General features: G+C 63.3%; 3 protein-coding genes across 3 annotated transcripts; all 3 read left to right on the top strand.

Moving 5' to 3' along the window:
- Positions 1–5,668: 5,668 nt before the first annotated feature.
- On the top strand, positions 5,669–8,074 carry ADRB3 (adrenoceptor beta 3). Its single transcript, XM_063358711.1, has 2 exons — positions 5,669–6,980; positions 8,035–8,074. The coding sequence occupies exons 1-2, from the start codon at positions 5,686–5,688 to the stop codon at positions 8,072–8,074; spliced, it is 1,335 nt and encodes a 444-aa protein (XP_063214781.1). The 5' UTR covers positions 5,669–5,685.
- Positions 8,075–11,213: 3,139 nt separating this feature from the next.
- Positions 11,214–12,327, top strand: LOC134526535 (nucleoplasmin-like). The gene is made up of 5 exons (XM_063358482.1): positions 11,214–11,271; positions 11,455–11,537; positions 11,637–11,756; positions 11,854–11,947; positions 12,299–12,327. The coding sequence occupies exons 1-5, from the start codon at positions 11,214–11,216 to the stop codon at positions 12,325–12,327; spliced, it is 384 nt and encodes a 127-aa protein (XP_063214552.1).
- Positions 12,328–17,520: 5,193 nt separating this feature from the next.
- LOC134526744 (prolactin-releasing peptide receptor-like) lies at positions 17,521–19,677 on the top strand. Its single transcript, XM_063358924.1, has 2 exons — positions 17,521–17,927; positions 19,044–19,677. Exons 1-2 carry the CDS (start codon positions 17,521–17,523, stop codon positions 19,675–19,677), a joined length of 1,041 nt encoding a protein of 346 aa, XP_063214994.1.

The raw sequence follows: 19,677 nt of genomic DNA, 5'->3' as shown, positions 1-19,677 counted from the left end.
TCAAGACAAGGAACTCCTGGAGAGGGTCCAGTGGAGGCTACGAGGATGATGAGGGACTGGAGCATCTCTCTGCTGGGGAAAGGCCAAGAGCCCTGGGGCTGCTCAGCCTGGAGAAGAGCAGACAGAGGGGATCTCATCAACGCTCAGCAATAGCTACAGGGTGGGTGTCAGGAGGATGGGGACAGACTCTTCTCAGTGGTGCCCGGGGACAGGACAAGGGGCAACAGGCACAAACTGGAACATGGGAAATTCCATCTCAACATGAGGAAAAACTTCTTTGAGGGTGGCAGAGCCCTGGAACAGGTTCCCCAGAGAGGTGGGGGTGTCTCCGTCTCTGGAGACATCCCAAACCCGCCTGGAGGCGTCCCTGTGCCACCTGCTGCGGGTGACCCTGCTCTGGCCGGGGGTGGGACGGGGTGATCTCCAGAGGTCCCCGCCAACCCCTGCCATTCTGTGGCGTGTGGCTTTGTGTCGTGGATGGCTCCGAGCCCAGGTGGGTTTGCTGCCGAGGGGATGTCTCAGGCCCACGGAGCGTCGCAGGGTGGTGGGGGACCATGGGGTGCCTGGGCAGGGCGGGCTCAGAGCCCTCGTGCAGATGGGGATGCTGTGGGGTCCTGGGCTGGTGGGACCTGCCTGGTGTGGACTGGCAGCTCTCAGCAGTGCTGGTCCTGCCTGCAGAGCCTGCCTGCTGCCCTGAACCCACCCGGGTGCTTCCCCCGGGGCTCTGCATCACTAAATCATATCTGAAAGCTCTCGAGGGCTTCAGTGGCCGCTCAGGCTGCTCTGGCAAGGCTGGGGCTTGTAAGCCAGGAGGAAGGGGGCTGTCACGTTCCTAGAGCGCGTCTGGTTTCTTGGGAAAACCTTTTTTGGAAACCTAGTGGGGGAATGAGCGCTGATGAGGCTGCAGGGGTGGGATGCCCATCCCAGAGGTGCTGCGCTCGCAGCTCTCCCGGGCTGCGGTGGTGAACCTCTCCGGCTGCCCTCGCCCTTTGCTCCGGGCTGCGGACTTGCGCCAGCGCGGCCCTGGCTCTGAATTCCATGGACCAGCAACGCTTTGCAACACAAGCCTGGCTCCAGAAGGGCTCTGGCACCGTTTCTTACTGGTGCAAAGCTGAACTGCATCTCTGCGGGTGCCTCTCCCCTGCTCCGCTCCCTGCACCCCGGCTCCGGGGCAGGGCAGGGGATGGAGAGGCAAAAACCCCTCAAATGTCCTGCCCGCAGCTTCAGTGCCATCACTTGCTGCCCCGGGTTTGCTCCCTGACCCTCTGCTGCTCCAGGGAAGCTGAGGAGGGCTGAGCTGGGGGGGAGAGCAGTGAGACCCCGGGGCGAGGGGGATGCCGGTGTCCCCGCAGCGGTGACGGCAGCGAGCAGCAACGCTGCTGTGACTCCTGCCATGTGCTGGCTTTTATCACTCGTTCTGTAACGGCGAGCATGCAAACAGCCTGCCAGGGGGGAGAGAGCAAGAGTTCCCAACTATAAAAAGCTTTTGTTTTATCCTAGTGTGGCATCAGCCCGGCTCAGCCTTGGCAGAGTCTGAATGTGCTGCGTTTAATGATGCTGGGAGGCAAAGCTGGCACTTACTTCTCCCTGCCCGGTGTCTCCTCTCCTCCCGCCGAGCCTCAGCCCCTGCTCGGTGCCTGCCGAGCTTCCGTGAGCTCACAGATGCGATTAGGAATTGAACACGAGGGACAGAGGATTTAAACTGTGCTTAACACCTGGCAGCTTGGGCAGGGATGCGATAGCGGGCACCCTCCTCCCCGCCAGCTGCCTGCGCACAGGCTCCTGCACCGCTTGCCCAGGATTCGTCTCCTGGGCGGATGGAAACGGTCCGTCCTCCCTCGGCCAGGCGCATCCCGATGCACATCCCCACGGGTGCAGCGGTACCTCTGCTGTGCTCTGGGTCTCCAGTTTGCGGGTGACAGGGTCATCTCCACTGAGTCCCTGGCTCACCTTGTGGCCCCGAGGCAGGAGCCAGCGCCCGCGGCCGCCAAGCTCCTGCAGCCATCAGAAGCTCCCCTCTATCTGCTAAATGCCAGGCGCTGATTTATCTGCCTTACGTGTCTGGGATGGAGCCTCTCCCGCACCCTCGGTGAGGGGGATTAGCAGAACCAGCACCGTGTGTGTGGACCCAAAACGATTCCTTAGGATGCCGTGTGCGTGCAGCCTGGCTGGGGGGGATCAGGCACATCCCCACAGGGATGCGGATGGGGATTAAGCAGCGCAGGGACTTTACCTCCACCTCAGCAGCAGTGCCAGCAGGCGAAAACTTTGTTTAAGATCAGGGAGGGTGATTCAGACCTGAGACAGGCTCAGGGTGCCGGGGGCGGCCCAAGCAGGTTCCCCTGCCCTGCATGGGGGGCTACGCCACTGCACCAGCTGCAGAAAGGTGGGCTTGTGTCCAGCTGCCTCTGAATGATCCCAAGTTATTTCCCTGGGAATCTGCAAAAGGGAATTTGAGCTCCTTGATTGAGGAAGCTCCTGCTCCATCCTCCCCTGGTCTAAAGGACCGGTCCTGCTCTCTGCCAGGGCAGCGCTGGGCGTTGGCGTGGGGCAGCCTGACCCTGCGGGGGGGCACGCAGCCCCTCACCCTCGGCGTTGCCTTGGGAGGAGTTTGGGACCTTGGAGGCATCTCGCCCTGGTGCTCGGCTCCGCTCGCAGGGGAAATGCCCCGTGACGAGGCATCCTCCAGGAGCTGCTAAACCCCCTCCTTTTTACTTCTTTTCTACTTCTTGTGCCATCTCACCCCTCTAATGCCACGGCCAGGCAGACCCTGTGTCCCCTCGGATGTGTCTGGGACCAGCTCGGACACCTCTTTCCTCCCTCCAAACCCATCCGTGGGCTCCATGTGCAAGGAGAGCTGCACGGCTCCTTCGCTGCATCCCAGCGCTCCCCGAGTAGGGATCTTCCCTAATCCATCCCAACTCCCTCTCTCTGCATAAAGAAGTATTTTTAAATATCCATTGTTTATTCTGTAGCAACAGCCAAAGGAGCTGCTCTGATCCGTGGCATGAACATATTTTCCCAGAGTTTTCTAAACAGCCGCTTGACCCGTGGGGTCTCGCCGGGGCCGGCTCTGCCTCCCCCTGCCCGCGGTGGCTGCGCAGGTGGGGAGCTGGGCCAGCGTTTCTGGCAGGTGGCAGGGACAGGCAAGGGCAGAGGATGCTTTCCCTGGTGCCCAGCCCTGGGCCGGAGGGTGCTGCCGGGGTCTCCAGTTCCGCGGGGGCTCGGGGTGAGGCTGTGGAGCAGAGGGGATGGGGGTCAGGACTGTGCGGGACCCAGCATCCCTGTGCTTCAGCTTTTCCAGCTGTAAAACTGGGACAAAGATACCGAGCCATGTTACTTCCCCTGCCTTGATGAAATGCCTGGGACTCTCCCTTCCTCTCCCCAGTCGAGTCGGCTCCCTGGCAAGGGAGGAAGGCTCCGAGCTCTCCTGTCTGGGAGCGGGAGGAAAACTCTCATATAAGTGCCAAACAGTAGCCATCAGAAATGGCATTTTGGAAGCCCCTTTGGCACCTCGAGACAGCCTGGCTGTTTGTCCCACCGTGGGCAGCACGTCTGTCTGCTTCTCGCTTTGACCCTGGTGGGAGCGCTCCCCTCCAGCGCACGGTGGTGCGGAGAGGGTCTGAACGTGCCAGGAAGGACCATCTGTGGGAGAATTCCCTGTAAAAGCCTCCGGGGCTCTGTCCTGCTGCCCTTTTGGTGCCCAGGAGCCAGCGCAGAGCCCAGCTCTGCCGGGTGGGTGCACGCTGGGCTGCTGGGGGAGCGAGGTGAGGATGGGGAGAGGGGTGAGGATGGGGAGAGGGGTGAGGATGGGGAGCGAGGTGAGGATGGGGAGAGGGATGAGGATGGGGAGAGGGGTGAGGATGGGGAGCGGGGTGAGGATGGGGAGAGGGATGAGGATGGGGAGAGGAGGTGAGGATGGGGAGCGAGGTGAGGATGGGGAGAGGGGTGAGGATGGGGAGTGAGGTGAGGATGGGGAGCAGGGTGAGGATGGGGAGCGGGCTGAGGATGGGGAGAGGGGTGAGGATGGGGAGAGGGGTGAGGATTGGGAGAGGGGTGAGGATGGGGAGCAGGGTGAGGATGGGGAGCGGGCTGAGGATGGGGAGTCACCAACCCCTTGTCATCTAACAGGGTTGTCTCAGACCCGGGCATCCTCCCCCCGTGCCCGGTTTCTGCCAGCTCCATAGAGCCAAGCCCAACACGTGCGTTATCCATGGACATTCCCCCAGATGCTCTTGCTTCCTTTTTCAAACACTAAACCCAGCTGCAGCTCCATGCACCAACACACGCTGGAGATGTATGTGCAGCCACGTTAAAAAGAGAGCGACTTTCCTGGGCACATCTTGCTTGTGCCATGCGCCGTGCCAGGGGAGGGACAAATCACCCTGTAAATAGCAAGTCCAGGGCTCGGTCCAAGCCAGCAATTAATGCCAGAGCTGGGAGCTAAAAAGGGTTGCATCAAGCCCTCCTCTGAGTGCTTTGAAAAACCAAAACAATCTTGTAAAGATCAAGCTTGTAAAAATGGGACTCTGTTTTGCTAGCTCATGAATGGGAAGAAATGCCAACTGGATAATTTTTTACACATATCTTTTTTCCTCTTTGTCAACATTCCCCCATTTGGCTGAAACTTCAAAATGCCATATTTGGAGAGCGCCCGTCTTAGAAGTTCCAGTATTTGTATAAATAGCTGATAGTGAAAAAATTACCCGTTCTGGAGTCTGCCCAGGAGCCTTCGGGAGGAGCAGGGATGGGGGCAGCGACGGGGCTGCTGGGGCTCTGGAGCTGCCCAGTGCCTCCCAGTGTGAGGTGGCTCCCTGCTGCCAGGTGTGAGCGGAGAAGGAAGTGTGGGTGGGGGTCCCCAGAACACCAGCCCCCACCCGAAAGCAGGAGGGGGAGCGGCAAAGCGCTGCCCCTTCTCCTCCATCAGCTGAGAAGGGGGTTTGGGCGATACATGGGGAAGTGAAGTGGTGACTGCGGGACGCCCTGGATGTCATCTTTTGGAGCGGGGCTGTCACCTTGCCATCCCTCTGCCGGTGTTGGGGGGGACAGGGGTGTCGGTGTCCCCACCAGGGACAGCTTGTCCTGCCCAGGGAGACTCTGAGCATGGTGAGGGGTGTACAGAGAGGGGGGCACCGAGCAAAGTCCTGGGGTGCAGGGTGAGGGGTTTTGGGGTGCAGGGTGAGATGCTGAGGTGCAGGGGGAAGGACCGGGGCACGTAGCCAGGGGCGCACAGAGGGAATGAGGGGCACAGGGCGAGGGGGGAGCAGAGAAGGGCCGGGGGACGTGGCGAGGGGCTGGTGTGTGCACGGCACGGCGCAGGCTGCGCGGAGAACAAGGACGGACGGTGCGGGACCGGGACGCCGGGCGAGGGACCCTGGGGATGCCGTGGGGAGCGGGGCGGGCCGGGGGGCGCCCGGCCGGGGGGGAGGCGGTGCCGCAGCCCGTTCTCCTTTCATTGATCTCCGGAGCGGGGCAGCCCGGGGCCGCCCCGAGCCTTTAAAGGCTCCTCCTCCCGGCAGCGGCCCGGGGAGCGGCGCGGAGGGCAGCCCGGCCCCGCCGCAGCCCCGCCGCAGCCCCGCCGGTCCGCCCCGACGGCAGCTCCGCGCTCCGGCGGGGGCGCAGGGCCGGGGTTCGCGGGGAGGGTGGGAGGGAGGGAGCGGGGAGGTGGCCCCCAGCCCGGCCGAGATGACCCCCCTGCCAGCCGGCAACGGCAGCGCCTGGGGGGCGGCAGCGCTGGGCAGCGGCAGCAACTGCAGCGGGGCGGCCAGCCTGAGCAGGCAGTGGGCGGTGGGGGCCGCCCTCAGCCTCACCGTGCTGGTCATCGTGGCCGGCAACTTGCTGGTCATCGTGGCCATCGCCAAGACGCCGCGGCTGCAGACCATGACCAACGTCTTCATCACCTCGCTGGCTTGCGCCGACCTCATCATGGGCTTGCTGGTGGTGCCGCCGGGGGCCACCATCCTGCTGAGCGGCCACTGGCCCTACGGGACGATGGTGTGCGAGCTGTGGACCTCGCTGGACGTGCTGTGTGTCACGGCCAGCATCGAGACGCTGTGTGCCATCGCCGTGGATCGCTACCTCGCCATCACGTCGCCGCTGCAGTACGAGGCGCTGGTGACCAAGGGCAGGGCGCGGGCCGTGGTGTGCCTGGTGTGGGCCATCTCTGCCTTCATCTCCTTCCTGCCCATCATGAACCACTGGTGGCGGGACGGGGCGGACGAGCAGGCGGTGCGCTGCTACGATGACCCGCGCTGCTGCGACTTTGTCACCAACATGACCTACGCCATCATCTCCTCCACCATCTCCTTCTACGTGCCCCTGCTCGTCATGATCTTTGTCTACGTCCGTGTCTTCGCCGTGGCCACACGGCACGTCCAGCTCATCGGCAAGGACAAGGTGAGGTTCCTGCAGGAGCCCCCCAGCCCCAGCTCCAGGAGCAGCCGGCGGAGACGGCCCTCCCGTCTGCTGGCCATCAAGGAGCACAAGGCGCTCAAGACCCTGGGCATCATCATGGGCACCTTCACGCTCTGCTGGCTGCCTTTCTTCGTGGCCAACATCATCAAGGTCTTCTGCCGGCCGCTGGTGCCAGACCAGCTCTTCCTCTTCCTCAACTGGCTGGGCTACGTCAACTCAGCCTTCAACCCCATCATCTACTGCCGCAGCCCCGACTTCAGGAGCGCCTTCCGCAAACTGCTGTGCTGCCCGCGCCGCGCCGACCGCCGGCTCCATGCCGTCTCGCAGGACCTGCAGCGCTGCCCCTGTGCCTTCAGCCCCCAGGGGGTCCCCTCCGAGGACAACAAGGCGGTGGCCCCCCGGCACCCTGGGGAGGACGACGAGGCACCGGGCAGCGGCAGCAGCAGCCACTGCAGCAGCCAGACGGAGGAGACCAGCCTGTCCCAGGGCAGTGGCCACCAGCCGCGGCCCCTGGGCGAGTCCCGGCCACAGGGCACCCAGACCACGCTGTGCTCGCAGCTTGACGAGTAGGTACCTGAAGGTGCTCGTGTGGGGGGGCTCCGGGGGACCGGCCCTTTGGGGTGCAAGCAGGGGGGCTGTCGATGGCGGGGCTGTGGTCTGATGGCACAATGCAGAGCCAGGGGGCAGGCAGTGCCCGGAGCTGGGGGGCAGGCAGACCCCGGAGTTGGGGGGCAGGGAGTGCCCAGAGCTGGGGGGCAGGCAGACCCCAGGGTGTGTGGGGGAGGCGCTGGGGTGCGGGGCTGGGAACCGCTGCCCTCTGCCTTTAGGTTCCCCTAAAATCCCGGCCCCTCCACTGGGCTGCAAAACTGGGGTCCCAGCCCGGTTTTGTCCCTTCCTGGGGTACCCCCCAGCCCGCCAGGACGGGGTCTGCGGTTCCTGGGTAAAGAAAACGCTGGTGGCGAATAGGGAAGCAAACCAGCTAAACAGGAATGCATCCCAAAGCCTGGGATTTCCCCTCTTCTTCCCTCCCCATTGCTGTTAAAGAAGGAAAACGCAGGGAGCCCCTCTGTGGTGAGGCAGCCGGGGGCTCACTGTCTCCAGCCCGGGCTCTGCGGGTCTCTTTGCCGTCTGACAGAGCGTAATTCTGGGAAGGGAATTTATTTGGCCCCCCTCCGTCAGCCCTGCGGAGGGAGATGGGCTCCCCGGGGCCGGCAGCCGGTGCCAGGGCAGAGGACGGCTCCTCTGTGGCTCTGCCCTGCCAAGCGCGCTGCCGGCACCCTTACGCTGATTTACACCTCCTCCTGCAAATTACAGCATGGGTTCCCCCCCGTCCCGCCGCCGAGTTTTTTATTAACCTGACAAAATTTGAATATTCTGGTTACTGTGGATTTTAACCGGCTTTCTCTGGTCCGGAACCCCTCCTGCCACACGAAGGCAGGAGCGGTTCCTGCCAGCACTGGCAGGCAGCGCCGCTGTCGGCAGAGATGTGCAGAAAGGGGTCCTGGAGAGTGTTTTCTGAAGTCGCGTGTTCCGGGGAAGGATTCCTCCATCCTAGGCAGACGGGACGGTAAACGGTGGGGAAGGTCTGGGCTCTTCACGCGCTGTGCTCTCCTGTTCAAGGTTTGCCGGCAGAGAGACGCCAGCGGGTCCTTCCATCTGACTGGGAGCAGCCGAGAGCCGGGAAGAGAGTGAGTGTGCGTGCCCTCGGCCGGCGCGGCGTCGGCGTCGGGGCCGTCATCCCTCGCAGCGTCTCCTCTGCCCGCCTTGGCCGCTGCCTTCCCTGGGGGAGCGCAGCCTTTGGCCGCCCCGCCGGCAGCTGCCCGCTCTGGGGCACGTGAGCCTGGCGTCAGCCCGGCCGTCTGCTGACACCCCCCCTGCCCCGGGGTGCTTTAACCCACGTTGGTTGCTGGAGCTCCAGACCTCACGCACGGTGCTTTTTTGCCCAGCTCCAGCCCTGGATCCCCGCTCCGTGCCCGCTGCTCCCCTTTGTCCTGGGGTGGTGGCTCCGGGTCCCTGTCCCTCGAGGGGCAGCTGCAAGGGTTGAGCCCGGCGGGTGATGCTGTGTCACATCCCACCCTCCTCTTGCAGGGCCGGGCGTTGCAAAGGGGACGGAGGAGCGGCGCTGGGGGCGACGGCGCTGGAAGGACCCTCCGGTGCTCACACCGACCTGGGGAGGAGAGGGGGCTCTCCCCTGGGAGCGCTCGCAGTCACGGCAGGGCCCGAGGAGCCGGCTCCTCCATGCCCTTGGTGCTGGAGAGCCGGAACCAGCTGGGAAAAAGCTCCCGAGCTGCTTGCCAAGAGGCAGCGCAGCCTCGGGGACATGCCTGTGCTCCCTGTGCGAACCGGGGACGAGCTCCCACCCCGGGGTGCCTCCTGGCGTGGCTGGCATCGGGACGCGGTGGCCAGTGGCTCTGCTCTCCCAAAGGATGCCATCATCCGGGCTCGGACAGCCGGTCGGGAAGGGGAGAAGAGCCTCCTGTGGGCACGAGCCTTTTCCAGGATTTCCACTCCATCCCTGCCCCAGCCGCTGCGTTCCCAGCGCTGGGTGCGATCCCGGGGGCCGCAGCGATACCGTTAGCAAAGGAGAAGCAGAGGGGAGCGAGGAGAGCCCCGAGCAGGGGGGGCTGGGCAAAAAAATGTGAATGATGCTCTTCTCAAATCTCCTCCTGTTTCTCCCTCTCCGTTCGGGGCCGGGTTTCCGTGCCGTTCAGGGATGGGGGGGTGTTTAGATGAAGCTGGAGGAGCAGCAGCAGGGTGAGGTGGGGAGAGCGTTGCAGGAGGGAGGGGGGTTTCACCCTGGGGCCCCCGCGCGCTGCTGTGGGGCGGTGGGGTGAGGGCAGGGGGGTGATCTGCTCTAGCTTGAACACCGCTTCGTGCTGGCGGGGTGGTGGGAAGCGGCGGCGGGGCCCATCCCGCTCCTCCGTGCCGGCCGCGGTGTCCAGGCGGGCGCTGGCGGTGGTGGCGGTGCCCACGCCACGCGGCCGCGCGGCCGCTTTTGGGGGTGATGTTGGTTGTAAATATGTCACGGCGACTGTAAAGTTTTTGTCTCGTTTCGTCTCCTCCCCGCCCCCCCCCCACCCCCCGTGTGAAATAAACCTTCGAAGCTCTGCGACGCCCTCGAGTCCATGCCAAGCAGGGGGACGCTGCCGGAGGCGGGGCGGGGCGCGTGTCCCCCCCGGGGCTGTGGCCGGCAGGCAGGGAGAAGCTCTGAGCGTGCCATGGCGCCTGTCCCAGCTCTGCCACATCTCCTCGCACCCTGAAAGGGCAGGCAGGGCTGTCCCCCCCTCCCCAGGGCCGGGCACTGCACCCGCCAGCCCTGTGCCCCCCCAAGGAGCTTTGTGCCCCCCCCCCCGGGGGTTTGCCAGCCTGGGAACACACCAGAACGCAGGCACTGCCATCCTACCAGAATTGGGGAGTTCTCTACCAGTGTGAGCGTGTGCTCGGGAGAGGCAGAGACCCCGTGCCAGGACGATGCCCGGGGCACCCCCTGCCCTCACAGCCCCCCCGGCCGCCCCGTCCCTGCCCGGGAGCCCGTGCAGAGTGGCCCAGTGCCACCTCCTAGTGCTGGGGACATCCCAGCTCCCCCATGGAGCCTGCGGGGTCTGGCTGCAGCCCCAGGGACGAGGTGCTGGGGGTCTCCCCTGCCGGGATCCTCCCTTGGCGCGTTTTGCTTTTCTTACCCAGCAAGGCTGAAATCACTAAATAAAGAGAAAAACACGGCTCTTGGCGACTGTTTCCATTTTAGAGCTCAGATGGCAGTCTGGGGGCTCTGATGGTTCTTGGGAGGCTGGTCTCCGGTCCCTGCAGCTGACCCTGAGCACAGGCAGGTCCTGCGTGTCCCCCCCGTGGCCTCGTCCTCCCCGGGGTACCCTCAGTGACCCGCTGAGGGGACATAGACCAACACCAGCCCAGGAGCTGCTCGTTAGCCCCCCGTGTTAATGAGTAACTTCCCAAACAGCAGGCAAGCCCCGGGCTGGGGGTGAAGGGGGGGCTGTCCCAGGGAATGGGGGGGGCCCCTGTCTCTGCGTGTCCCTCTGTCAGGGCCCGTGTCCTCATCTCTAATCAAGCTAAAGCTGGCTCAGACGGGTGTCCTTGTTTGGGTAGGTCCTGCTGGGGGGGGGTGTGGTGATGAGGGGGTGGTGGGTGCATTGGTGCCACCTGCCCCTCCCCGAAGCACCTGCGCGGCATTCCCAAACTGCTCCTCCCTCGGCTCCCCCTTCTTTATCAGCAGCCGGGTGCAGGCGCTGCTGGTGCTGCTCTCCCTGCCTGGGTATGGGCTGGGGTGCAACCTGTGGTCCCCTGGGGCTGCTGCTGGGGGGGGGCAGCTCCTTCTGACACCCCAGTGCCCGTGCTGGGCTGTGCTGCTGGGTTAAACGCTGGCGCTGGCAAAGCCCGTGGTGCATTTGGAGGTCCCCAAGTGTTCTCTCCATCCTAAAGGCTTCCCTAAAGCTTTAGCCGCTCTGGTTAGCCGGAGCTGCTCTGTGCTCCCCCGCTGCAGGGGGCTGCTCCTCCTGCTCTTAGAGCTGGCTTTGCCTATAAAGGCAATTAATTTCCTTTCCCCGTTCATCCTTCCCTTAGCAACGCTGTCCTCGCCAAAGGGGTGCGGGTCCGGCTGCTGTGAGCCGCCTGCAGGCTGCTGCCCTGGCTCTGGGCTTTTGGGACCGGAGAGTTTGCTCTCAGGGCTCCAAAGTCACTTTTCTTCCTTGCGCTTCTGCTCTGGAGCAGCCAATTGCTGTTTTCTCCAGTGTTTCTCTCGCAGGGGCTAGTTCCTGCTGCCGGTGTTGGATCTGCCACGGAGGATGAGCAGCTCTTCTCCCTTCTCCAGGTCGCTGCGGAAGCCTGTTGCTGCCCTATGGGGTATGGAGACGATGGCAGGAGCGAGTGGGGGGACAGTGGCCATGCCCTGCAGGCAGCCAGGGTGGGATTCCCCCTTTCTGGTGGTGTGTGCACCCGGGAATGCCTCCCCTTAGGTTTTGCTCGCCCCAGGCTTGCGCGGGGGGAGCAGCGCAGGTGAGCACGGGCGATGCTGTGTCCCCCCAGGCTGCCAGCTGAGCACGGGCAGCCGGAGCTACGTGGTGAAGGAGGAGGACAACTTCTTGGAGCACCTGGTGCTGCTGAGAACGGTGAGAGCCGAGGCTTGCCGAGGAGCCCGTGGGAGCTAGCCTGTGCCCCAGCAGTGACGGCCAGGCCCCCTGCCGCGGGCTCTCTGCTTGGCTCCGCAGATCTGCCTGGGGGCTGATGCCGGGGACGAGCTGCACGTGGTGGCCGTTGATTCGAAAAACGCCTACGGAGACCACAAGCCGGTGCCCATCGCGGCGCTGCGGCCCTCGGTGCTCCCCATGGTAAGGGCAGCCCAAGGCGCAGAGCAGCGCCCCGGCTGTGGGGCGATTTCGCCCCAGGCTGGGGCCGGGGGGTGCTCTGAGCTCCCACTCTTTGCAGGTCAACCTCAAAGGTGTGGAGCTGGTCCCTCCCATCACCTTCGTACTCAAGTGCGGAGCGGGGCCGGTCTATCTCAGCGGGCAGCACATCATCCGTGAGTGTCAGTGCAAGGGCTGGGGGCCGCACTGGGGGTGCTCCGTGGGTCCCACGGTGGCTTTAGTGGCAGCTGGAGCCCTCAACTGGGCTGCTTTGCCCCGGGGATGGAGGGGTTGCTGGCCGGGGGCGGGGGGGTGGAATTAGTGCTTGTTTGCATTCACGGGCTCGACACGGTGGTGCCTGTCCCTGCTCCCAGCAGTGGGGTGGGATGGTGCCTGTCCCCGCTCCCAGCGGGGGGGGTGGGATCGCTGGCCATCGCTGGCCGTGTGAGCAGCCGGGGGGGTTTCGCCTCCCCTTGGCAGATCAGGGCCACCCCCTCCCGCTGCAGCCCTGCGTCTCCTCTCCCCAGTGGAAGACGATGCCGAGTCCGAAGCCTAGGAGGAAGAGCTCTTGGAGGAAGATGTAGGTGATGAGGATGATGATGGAGTGTCTGCAGCTTGGAGAAGACTCCGCGGCTCTGGGAGTGGAGCTGGTGTGATGGAGGGGATGCCCCGTGCCGGGAGCTGCAAGTGCCTCATGCCAAATAGGACAGATCCCTTCGGGGGACACAAACTGTCCGGGCTCTGGATATCATCCCTTGTCTCCTCTCCCTGCCCCCTCCCTTCCTACCGTGCTCCCAGAAATCCTCCTCTTCCCTCTTATTGCAATAACAACAGGAAAGTGCAAATACCTCTGGGCTGTGCTGTGGTCCTGCCGTGCCAGCCTGCTCCCTCCTGTCCCTCCCTCCCGCCCGCTGCCTCCGGCAGCTCCTGCCTCCTCTTGGGAAGACAGATTCCATGCGTGCAATGGCTGCGATGCTGCGGGTCGTGCTGCTGACCCGTGGGTCTGGGGGCCAGAGGTGCCAGCGAGCAGCCTCTGCCCCCCTGCCTGTGGCCAGGACAGGGGGTTCGGGGGGGCTCTCCCAGCCCCAGCCTGTCCGGAGGCGGGAGGCTGCACCACGCTCTGTCTCAGGACTTGTGTGTCCACGTAAGCTCAGCCACCTCTTCAAGGGGAGGACGCGATGCTCTGAGACCCAGGTGCTCGTTTTCCCACTGCGCAGCCCTGGCACCAGTTTATCCTGTGTATTCCCTTCTAATGGTCCTTTTGTTCCGGTAGGAATCGCTCCCACCGTAGCCCGCCTGGGTCAGCAGGACGCAGTTGTGTTGCTGTCTTCATGGCAGCCCAGGAAACGCGGCCAAAAGCCGCCCACAACAAGCAGCCGCTGAAATAATATAATTAAAACTCCTAATTGAGAAAATTGCCCAAATCCATTACATGCATGATATCAGCGAGGTTGACTTTAAAGGGGAGCCCTGAACCTGCTGGCGGGGGGAGGCTGGGAAGAGAGCACGGGGGTCTTTTTTTTTTTTTTTTTTTTTATATTATTTTCCCCACTTATAACACACAAAGCCGCAGAGCGGAGCTGATGGGCGCGCGGGGGGAAGATTGCTGTCGCCGTGCCGTAATGGCTGGGGGGAGGCTGGAGCTGGGCCTGGGTGAGACCAGCCGCCAGCCCCTGATGGGCTGCAGCCCCACGTCACCCCCCGGCGGGGGCTGCGCCTGGGCGCGGGGACGCGAGGGGACGCAAGGGGACAGGATCGCAGGGACGTTACGCTTGCAGCCCTCGCCCCAGGAAGGGTCATCACCTCCCGCAAGGCAAGTGTGCGCCCCGAGCCCCCTCCCCGTGCCTGGGGTTGAGACGTGCCCTGGGGTGGGAGCCGAAAGCCCTGAGCTTGGGGGTGGGAGAGGGGGGAGAGCAAAACTATAATGAGCAATTAACTCGTCTGGCTCTTCCCTGCCCTCGCCTCGCTCCCAGCACACACGCCTGCGTGTGCCCCTTCTGGAGAGGGCGTCGGAGCCACCACCACTGCCTTTCTCGCTGAAACAGGCGATTCCGGCTTATTTTCCCCACCAGGATCAGGTCTGGGACCTGTCAGGTCTGGGACCTGGCCGGTGTGACAGCGCATTGCCGGGGGGCGAGGGCTTGAAGAGTTGCCCAGGTTGAAGGGGCTTTCTGGGGGCCAGACCCCCCCCCGCCCCGCTGCCCATCCCGGCAGCACTCTGCGGGTGCTGGGTGCAGGTGGGGGTGCCGGCCACGGAGGAGCAGGAATAAAGGCTGGTGAATTCACTGCCCCTAATTCCTCAGGTGGGAGCGAAACGCGCTGTTAATTGGGAAGCTTGCTGAACGCCGGCCGCCCGGCGTGATCCGGCAGCTGCATTAAACCGTCTCGCTGGGTGCGGATTAAAGAAATCCAGGAAGAAAAGAGTCACAAAGCGGATTAAGGTCGGTGCCGGTGAATTCGCACAGTGGCCTCTTCGGCTCCCTGTGCTTGCCAGGGCAGCGCTGGGCAGCCAAGTGCACAAGCGGCCGCCGTGGTGCCGATGCCTTCCCGAGGACCAGCTCCCGGGTGGGTGCACGGGGACAGAGCTGTCACCCCACACTGGCCACAAGCCCCTTGCTGGAGCCCAGTCTGCAGGACGGCACGGCTAGCGCTGGCCACAGATGCAGCGTAGGACTCGGGAGAGTCACGGCCGGAGCCGGGGTGACCCCGGCAGCGGGAAGGGGGGTGTTTTGGGGGAGATGCTCCGTCACCCTGCCCGCAGCCACGCGCTCGCCCCATCCTGCGTCCTGCCCAGCAGCGTCTCTTGGAGGACTTTGGCATAACCATGGCAACTGCCAGGTAATTAATAGACAAGTCTCAATGTCATGGAGACAAAACGCACAAACAGGGCGCCGGGCACCTGCCCGGCCGGGCGTGGGGGGCACTGGCACGGGATGCAGCCACCCGCACATGGCGTGGGGCTGGTGCTGTGTCCACCCACCCGGCACCAGAACGGGCTCCGTTCTCCCGATGGCAGGGATGTCCCCCCACTGCGAGGGTGGGAGGTGGCAGCCGACATCCCCTGGGCAGGACGGGGCTCTGCAGCGGCTCGTGCGCAGGACGGGTGCCAGCCTGGGACACGAGAGCGGGGCTGCCAGGGGTGACTTTCTTTGGGGAATGCCGGAGAAGAGTTTTGGCAGAGAAGTGGGCTGCAAGAATGACATTTTAACACCAAAGATGCTCCCGTTAGGCTAAAAGCTGCTTCACAGATTATTTTTTTTTTTTTTCAGGCTAACTCATTCCCCAGGAGCCTGTGGGGGTTTGCGTGGGGCGATGGGCACTGGGGTCCTGGGCTCGGCAGCAGGATGGTCACAGCCCCCAGCATGGGGGTGTTGGCGGCCGTTTTGGGGTGGTTTTCTGGGTACCCGCTGCTGTGCAGCTCCAGCTGTGTGCACATCCTCCAGATGTTCACGCTCACCCCTCCAAAGCCCAGGGGAGCTGCAGAGACCCCCCCCCTGGAGCCGGGGCTCACCCCAGGCTTTGCCTGTGCAGAACTGTTTGTGCCTCCCCCTGTTTGGGGCTGACCCCACACCTCCACCGGGCACAAGAGGCAGCCTCTCCTGCCTTTTTGCACGAGCAATAAGCGATAATGATTGTTATTAATCACAAATCATGGAATCATAGGGTTGGAAGGGACCTCTGGAGATCATCTAGTCCAACCCCCGGCCAGAGCAGGGTCACCTTAGAGCAGGTAAATGCAGCAGCACCCACTTATTTTGTGCGTAAGTGGCCAATTATTTGATGCGTGAGCGCCCCGTCGGTTCACCCGTCAGTGCCCGAATAATTGCGCGAGGGGTTAAATAGTGCAAACCGGAGCACCCAGGGAGCACGGGGGTGAGCACCCCCTCACTGGTGCCTGGCTGATGTGGGTGCCTGCCTGAACCCCCCCTCCCCGATCTCAGGAGTCCTGGGCAGAAAGGGCAGGAGGAGGCCTGGGGGAGGAATTTTCCCCAAATACTTTTCAATTATTTACACTTTCTGCAGTCTCAGTCCAAGGTCCCGACTGGTCTCGCTGCACCCCGGCACGTGGAGAGGGGCAGCGAGGGGGGTCCGTCCCCTCGGCCCCCCCCAGGGCAGCCCCTGAGCAGGACCGTGCCCAGCCCGCGGGAAGGCGGCTGCCTTCAAACGCCGCTGGGTGGCACGGATAAATTCCCTGCTTCCTTTGGAAAAGCAGCCCTTGGTCCGGGGACGCGCGCGGGGCTGAGGATGTATTTCAGGAGGAGGCTTCCGCACGCGGTAATTTATTTACGGGGTGGTGGGGGGGGATTTTTTTACCTGCTGATGCTCCCCTGGCAAATTCCTTCCCTGAGCAGAACAAAGAGCGGCGCGGGGCTGGCTGGGGAGGCGGGGGGCAGTTGCACGGCTTCGGATTCAGCAGCAAATGTTTGGTAAGAGGGACTCTATTCTGCCTCCGAGTGCGTCCGTAGGGGTGGGGTGCCCTGCAAACGCGTGGGGTGCAGCAGGCAGGGTGCACGGAAGTTGATTAAAAACTCAGTTAACGAACATTCAGACTGCGGAGCTTTTGGGGGGCTGCTGAGGCGCGTTACAAAACCGCGGCTGGGTGCAGCTCTCTGTTGGGTCCCCCTGGGGGGCTTCCAAAATCTGCCAGGTGGGTTTTGGTCTTACTAGATCAGGTACATGAGGGCTGAAGGGTGAAATAACGCCTGGTACAGAGAGGAATAAACAGGGTGGCAAGTGCTGTGCTGGGAAAGAGTGGGAGATAACGTATGGAAATAGCCCAGGGAATTAAAGCCGGCCTGCAGCGGGAGGTGGGATGATTCGGTGGGCAGGAGGGGGAGCAGCTGGGGACGGGGGTCCCGGGGGTCTGGCAGTGAGCACGGTGTGTGGGACACGGCTTCTCGGGCGGGCAGGGACCCGTCTGCCAGGACCGATGGAATTTTTGCCCCTGAATTTCCTCCTTGCCCCTCATCCCGTTCCCGATTCCATGGAAACCTGGGTCTGGTTTCGGCAGGAGGGTGAGAATCCCCCGGCTGAGCCCCCCTGAGCCGGAGCAGCGACGGAGCCCGGGCAGGCTGCGGCCGGCCTCCGCGTTGGAGCAGAGCCGGGTTAATCTCGTTAGGGGGATGGATGAGCGAGGCGCCGGCACACGAGGCTTTGAGGCAGCGAAAAAGTAGCAGAGCGTCTTTATTCGTTTATCCATTAATGTCCTTTGTTATTTCCAGAAACATTAGGAGCTGTTTTCTGGCTCGGCTGCCGCTTCCCTTTCCCTTCCGCCAGCAGCTGTCCCCCCGCGCTGGCTGGGCTGGGGCAGAGGCAGGATTGCCGCGAACGCTTTGCCTAAAGGGGTGTTGATGTGAGCGGGTTTGGGTAAGTGCTGCCCCCGAGCCCACGCTCAGCCCCCCTTCTCCTTCTCCTCTTCCCCTCCCGGAGCCGTCACCGCTGTTTCTCCCCCCAGGAATGCAGGGCTGCTCGCCGGCATCGCCCCTTTCCTGAGCCTGATTTTCCATTTCCCTCCCCAGGAGCCCGCCGGACGAAGCTGCCGTCCCAGGGAGCCTGGCTCAGTGTGGGGCAGGGTCCTGTGCGGCGGCGCGGGGGGGGGGCAGCCGCAACAAAGCTGTGACGAGGAGCAGGATGCGCCCCACGGACACCTGAAACCTGCGACCAACAGATTTCGGGGTGCTGAGGCTGGTCGGGATAGGGGTTTTCTTGCCTGCCTGCTGTGTACAGGCGGAGGGGCTCAGCCGCAGGCATGGAGGGGGACGGGGACGTGGCCAACGCCACCATCTTTGAGCTCGCCCCGCAGAACCGCTCCAACGCCAGCGCGCAGTTCACCGGGGTGCAGCTCATCCAGTCCTTCAAACCCCTCATCATCCCCTGCTACGCCCTGGTCGTCCTCGTCGGCATCTTCGGCAACTACCTGCTCCTCTACGTCATCTGCAAGACCAAGAAGATGCACAACGTCACCAACTTCTTCATCGGGAACCTGGCTTTCTCCGACATGCTGATGTGCGCCACGTGCGTGCCCTTCACCCTGGCCTACGCCTTCAACCCCCAGGGCTGGGTTTTCGGGAAGTTTTTGTGCTATTTCGTCTTCCTGATGCAGCCCATGACCGTCTACGTCTCCGTCTTCACGCTCACGGCCATCGCGGTCGACAGGTAAGCGCCGGCGGGGCGGATGGTGCGGGGATCCGGGTCTGTCCCCCTCGGTCCCCTCAAGCTGCTGCTCGCTCAGCTCAGGGTTTTAAGCGCCAAACCCTCAAAACGGTAAAAGAAAATACCCAGGGGATCTTTGCAGTCGCTCTGCAGCCTTTTCTTTAGCGTCGGGGCTCGGCCTCGGGCGGAGGAAGCGCAGTGGGGCTGACCGGGATGCTGCTTGGCATGGAGAAGTGCTGTTGGGCAGTTTCATGCCTGTCTTTACGAAGCCATCTCTACCGAAATCCAGTTCACCCCCGGTCAGATCTGGGCTCCCGGCCAGCGTGGCTCTCGCCCAAGGGCTGTTGCAGTTTGCACCCCGTTTTCCATACTCTGCTGGATGAATGCGCACCCAAATCAGGCTGCCTTCTGGCCCCAGGGTGGGGAGCGCTTGTGCCTCCCTGAGTGCGCCCGGGCAGGGGCTGAGGGGGGGTGGTTTATAAAAAAACACAAAACAAAACACGTTTCCATAGAGATCTCCTCTCATAAAAGATGGTGCAAACCCCACAGGGATGGGTGCGAAGCTGGCAGCAGCCAGGGCAGCACGAGGAGCTGGTTTCCCTCTGCCCCCGGGGGAGAGCGGGGCAGGACCATGATGGGAACGGCAGGAAAAAGGGAAGATTTGAGCGGAATAGCTGAGAAAGGCTGGATGGCCGGCAGAGCTGGAGGTCTGGGGTTGGAGATGTCCCCAGGAGCGCTGGCGGTGTTCCTTTGCTCTTCAAAAAAGATTTGCTTCTGTTTCTCCTGCTAAAGAGGCAGCCACCGAGTTACACTGTCCTCACTGTGCTCGTAAAATATCACTGGGATTTGTCCCAAACGGATGCTTTCAGTCCCAATCCTCCATGCCTGGCCCTGCTTTACTAAACACCAGAAGGGACCTGGGGCTTCCATGGGCTCCATCGCAGGGCGAGGGGACACAGTCGTCCCCCCTGTCGCCAGCCAGCCCTTTCCCAGCAGCGGCTCCCACAGCCCCTCCTGCGGGATCTTCTGCCTTCGGGAAGCGCCGTGGCGGTGTCCGGGATGTCCGTGGGTTTCCCAGGATGCTCTGGGGCTCGGTCTCCCCGGTTTCTCTCCCTGCAGGTACTACGCCACCGTGCACCCCCTAAAGAAGCGCATCTCGGTCACCAGCTGCATCTCCGTGGTGGGGGGCATCTGGCTGCTCTCCTGCGGGCTGGTGGCCCCCGCCATCGCCCACACCTACCACGTGGAGTTTCGGCAGGAGGGCTTCGCCATCTGCGAGGAGTTCTGGATGCAGAAGGAGACGCAGCGCTTGGCCTATGCCTACGGCACCCTGATCGTCACCTACATCCTGCCCCTCTCCGCTGTCTCCCTCTCCTACATCTGCATCTCGGTGAAGCTGAGGAGCCGGGTGGTGCCCGGTCACCCCACCCAGAACCAAGCCGAGTTCGACCGCCTGAGGAAGAGGAAGATCTTCCGCCTCATTGTGCTGGTGGTGGCCGCCTTCGGGGTCTGCTGGCTGCCCATCCACGTCTTCAACATCATCCGGGACATCGACATCAACCTCATCGACAAGCGCTACTTCCTCCTCATCCAGCTGCTCTGCCACTGGTTCGCCATGAGCTCCTCCTGCTGCAACCCCTTCCTCTACGCCTGGCTGCACGACCGCTTCCGCGGGGAGCTCCGCAAGATGTTCGCCTGCAAGAGGAAGATCATCCCCACCAAGAGCTGCGGGGCTGCCGGCGGCGTGCTCTGA

This window comes from Chroicocephalus ridibundus, chromosome 23, assembly GCF_963924245.1.
Source record: "Chroicocephalus ridibundus chromosome 23, bChrRid1.1, whole genome shotgun sequence".
Classification (NCBI taxonomy): Eukaryota; Metazoa; Chordata; class Aves; order Charadriiformes; family Laridae; genus Chroicocephalus; species Chroicocephalus ridibundus.
This window is presented reverse-complemented; position numbering and strand designations above follow the sequence as displayed.

What these genes read in the sequence shown, in the direction of transcription:
- ADRB3 (XM_063358711.1), top strand. Translation starts at nt 5,686, where the DNA reads ATGACCCCCCTGCCAGCCGGCAACGGCAGCGCCTGGGGGGCGGCAGCG. An exon ending in CTGTGCTCGCAGCTTGACGA is followed by an intron (nt 6,981 to 8,034) that starts GTAGGTACCTGA and finishes CTCCTGTTCAAG; the next exon opens with GTTTGCCGGCAGAGAGACGC.
- LOC134526535 (XM_063358482.1), top strand. Translation starts at nt 11,214, where the DNA reads ATGAGCAGCTCTTCTCCCTTCTCCAGGTCGCTGCGGAAGCCTGTTGCT. An exon ending in GGCCCTCGGTGCTCCCCATG is followed by an intron (nt 11,757 to 11,853) that starts GTAAGGGCAGCC and finishes CACTCTTTGCAG; the next exon opens with GTCAACCTCAAAGGTGTGGA. An exon ending in CAGCGGGCAGCACATCATCC is followed by an intron (nt 11,948 to 12,298) that starts GTGAGTGTCAGT and finishes TCCTCTCCCCAG; the next exon opens with TGGAAGACGATGCCGAGTCC.
- LOC134526744 (XM_063358924.1), top strand. Translation starts at nt 17,521, where the DNA reads ATGGAGGGGGACGGGGACGTGGCCAACGCCACCATCTTTGAGCTCGCC. An exon ending in ACGGCCATCGCGGTCGACAG is followed by an intron (nt 17,928 to 19,043) that starts GTAAGCGCCGGC and finishes CTCTCCCTGCAG; the next exon opens with GTACTACGCCACCGTGCACC.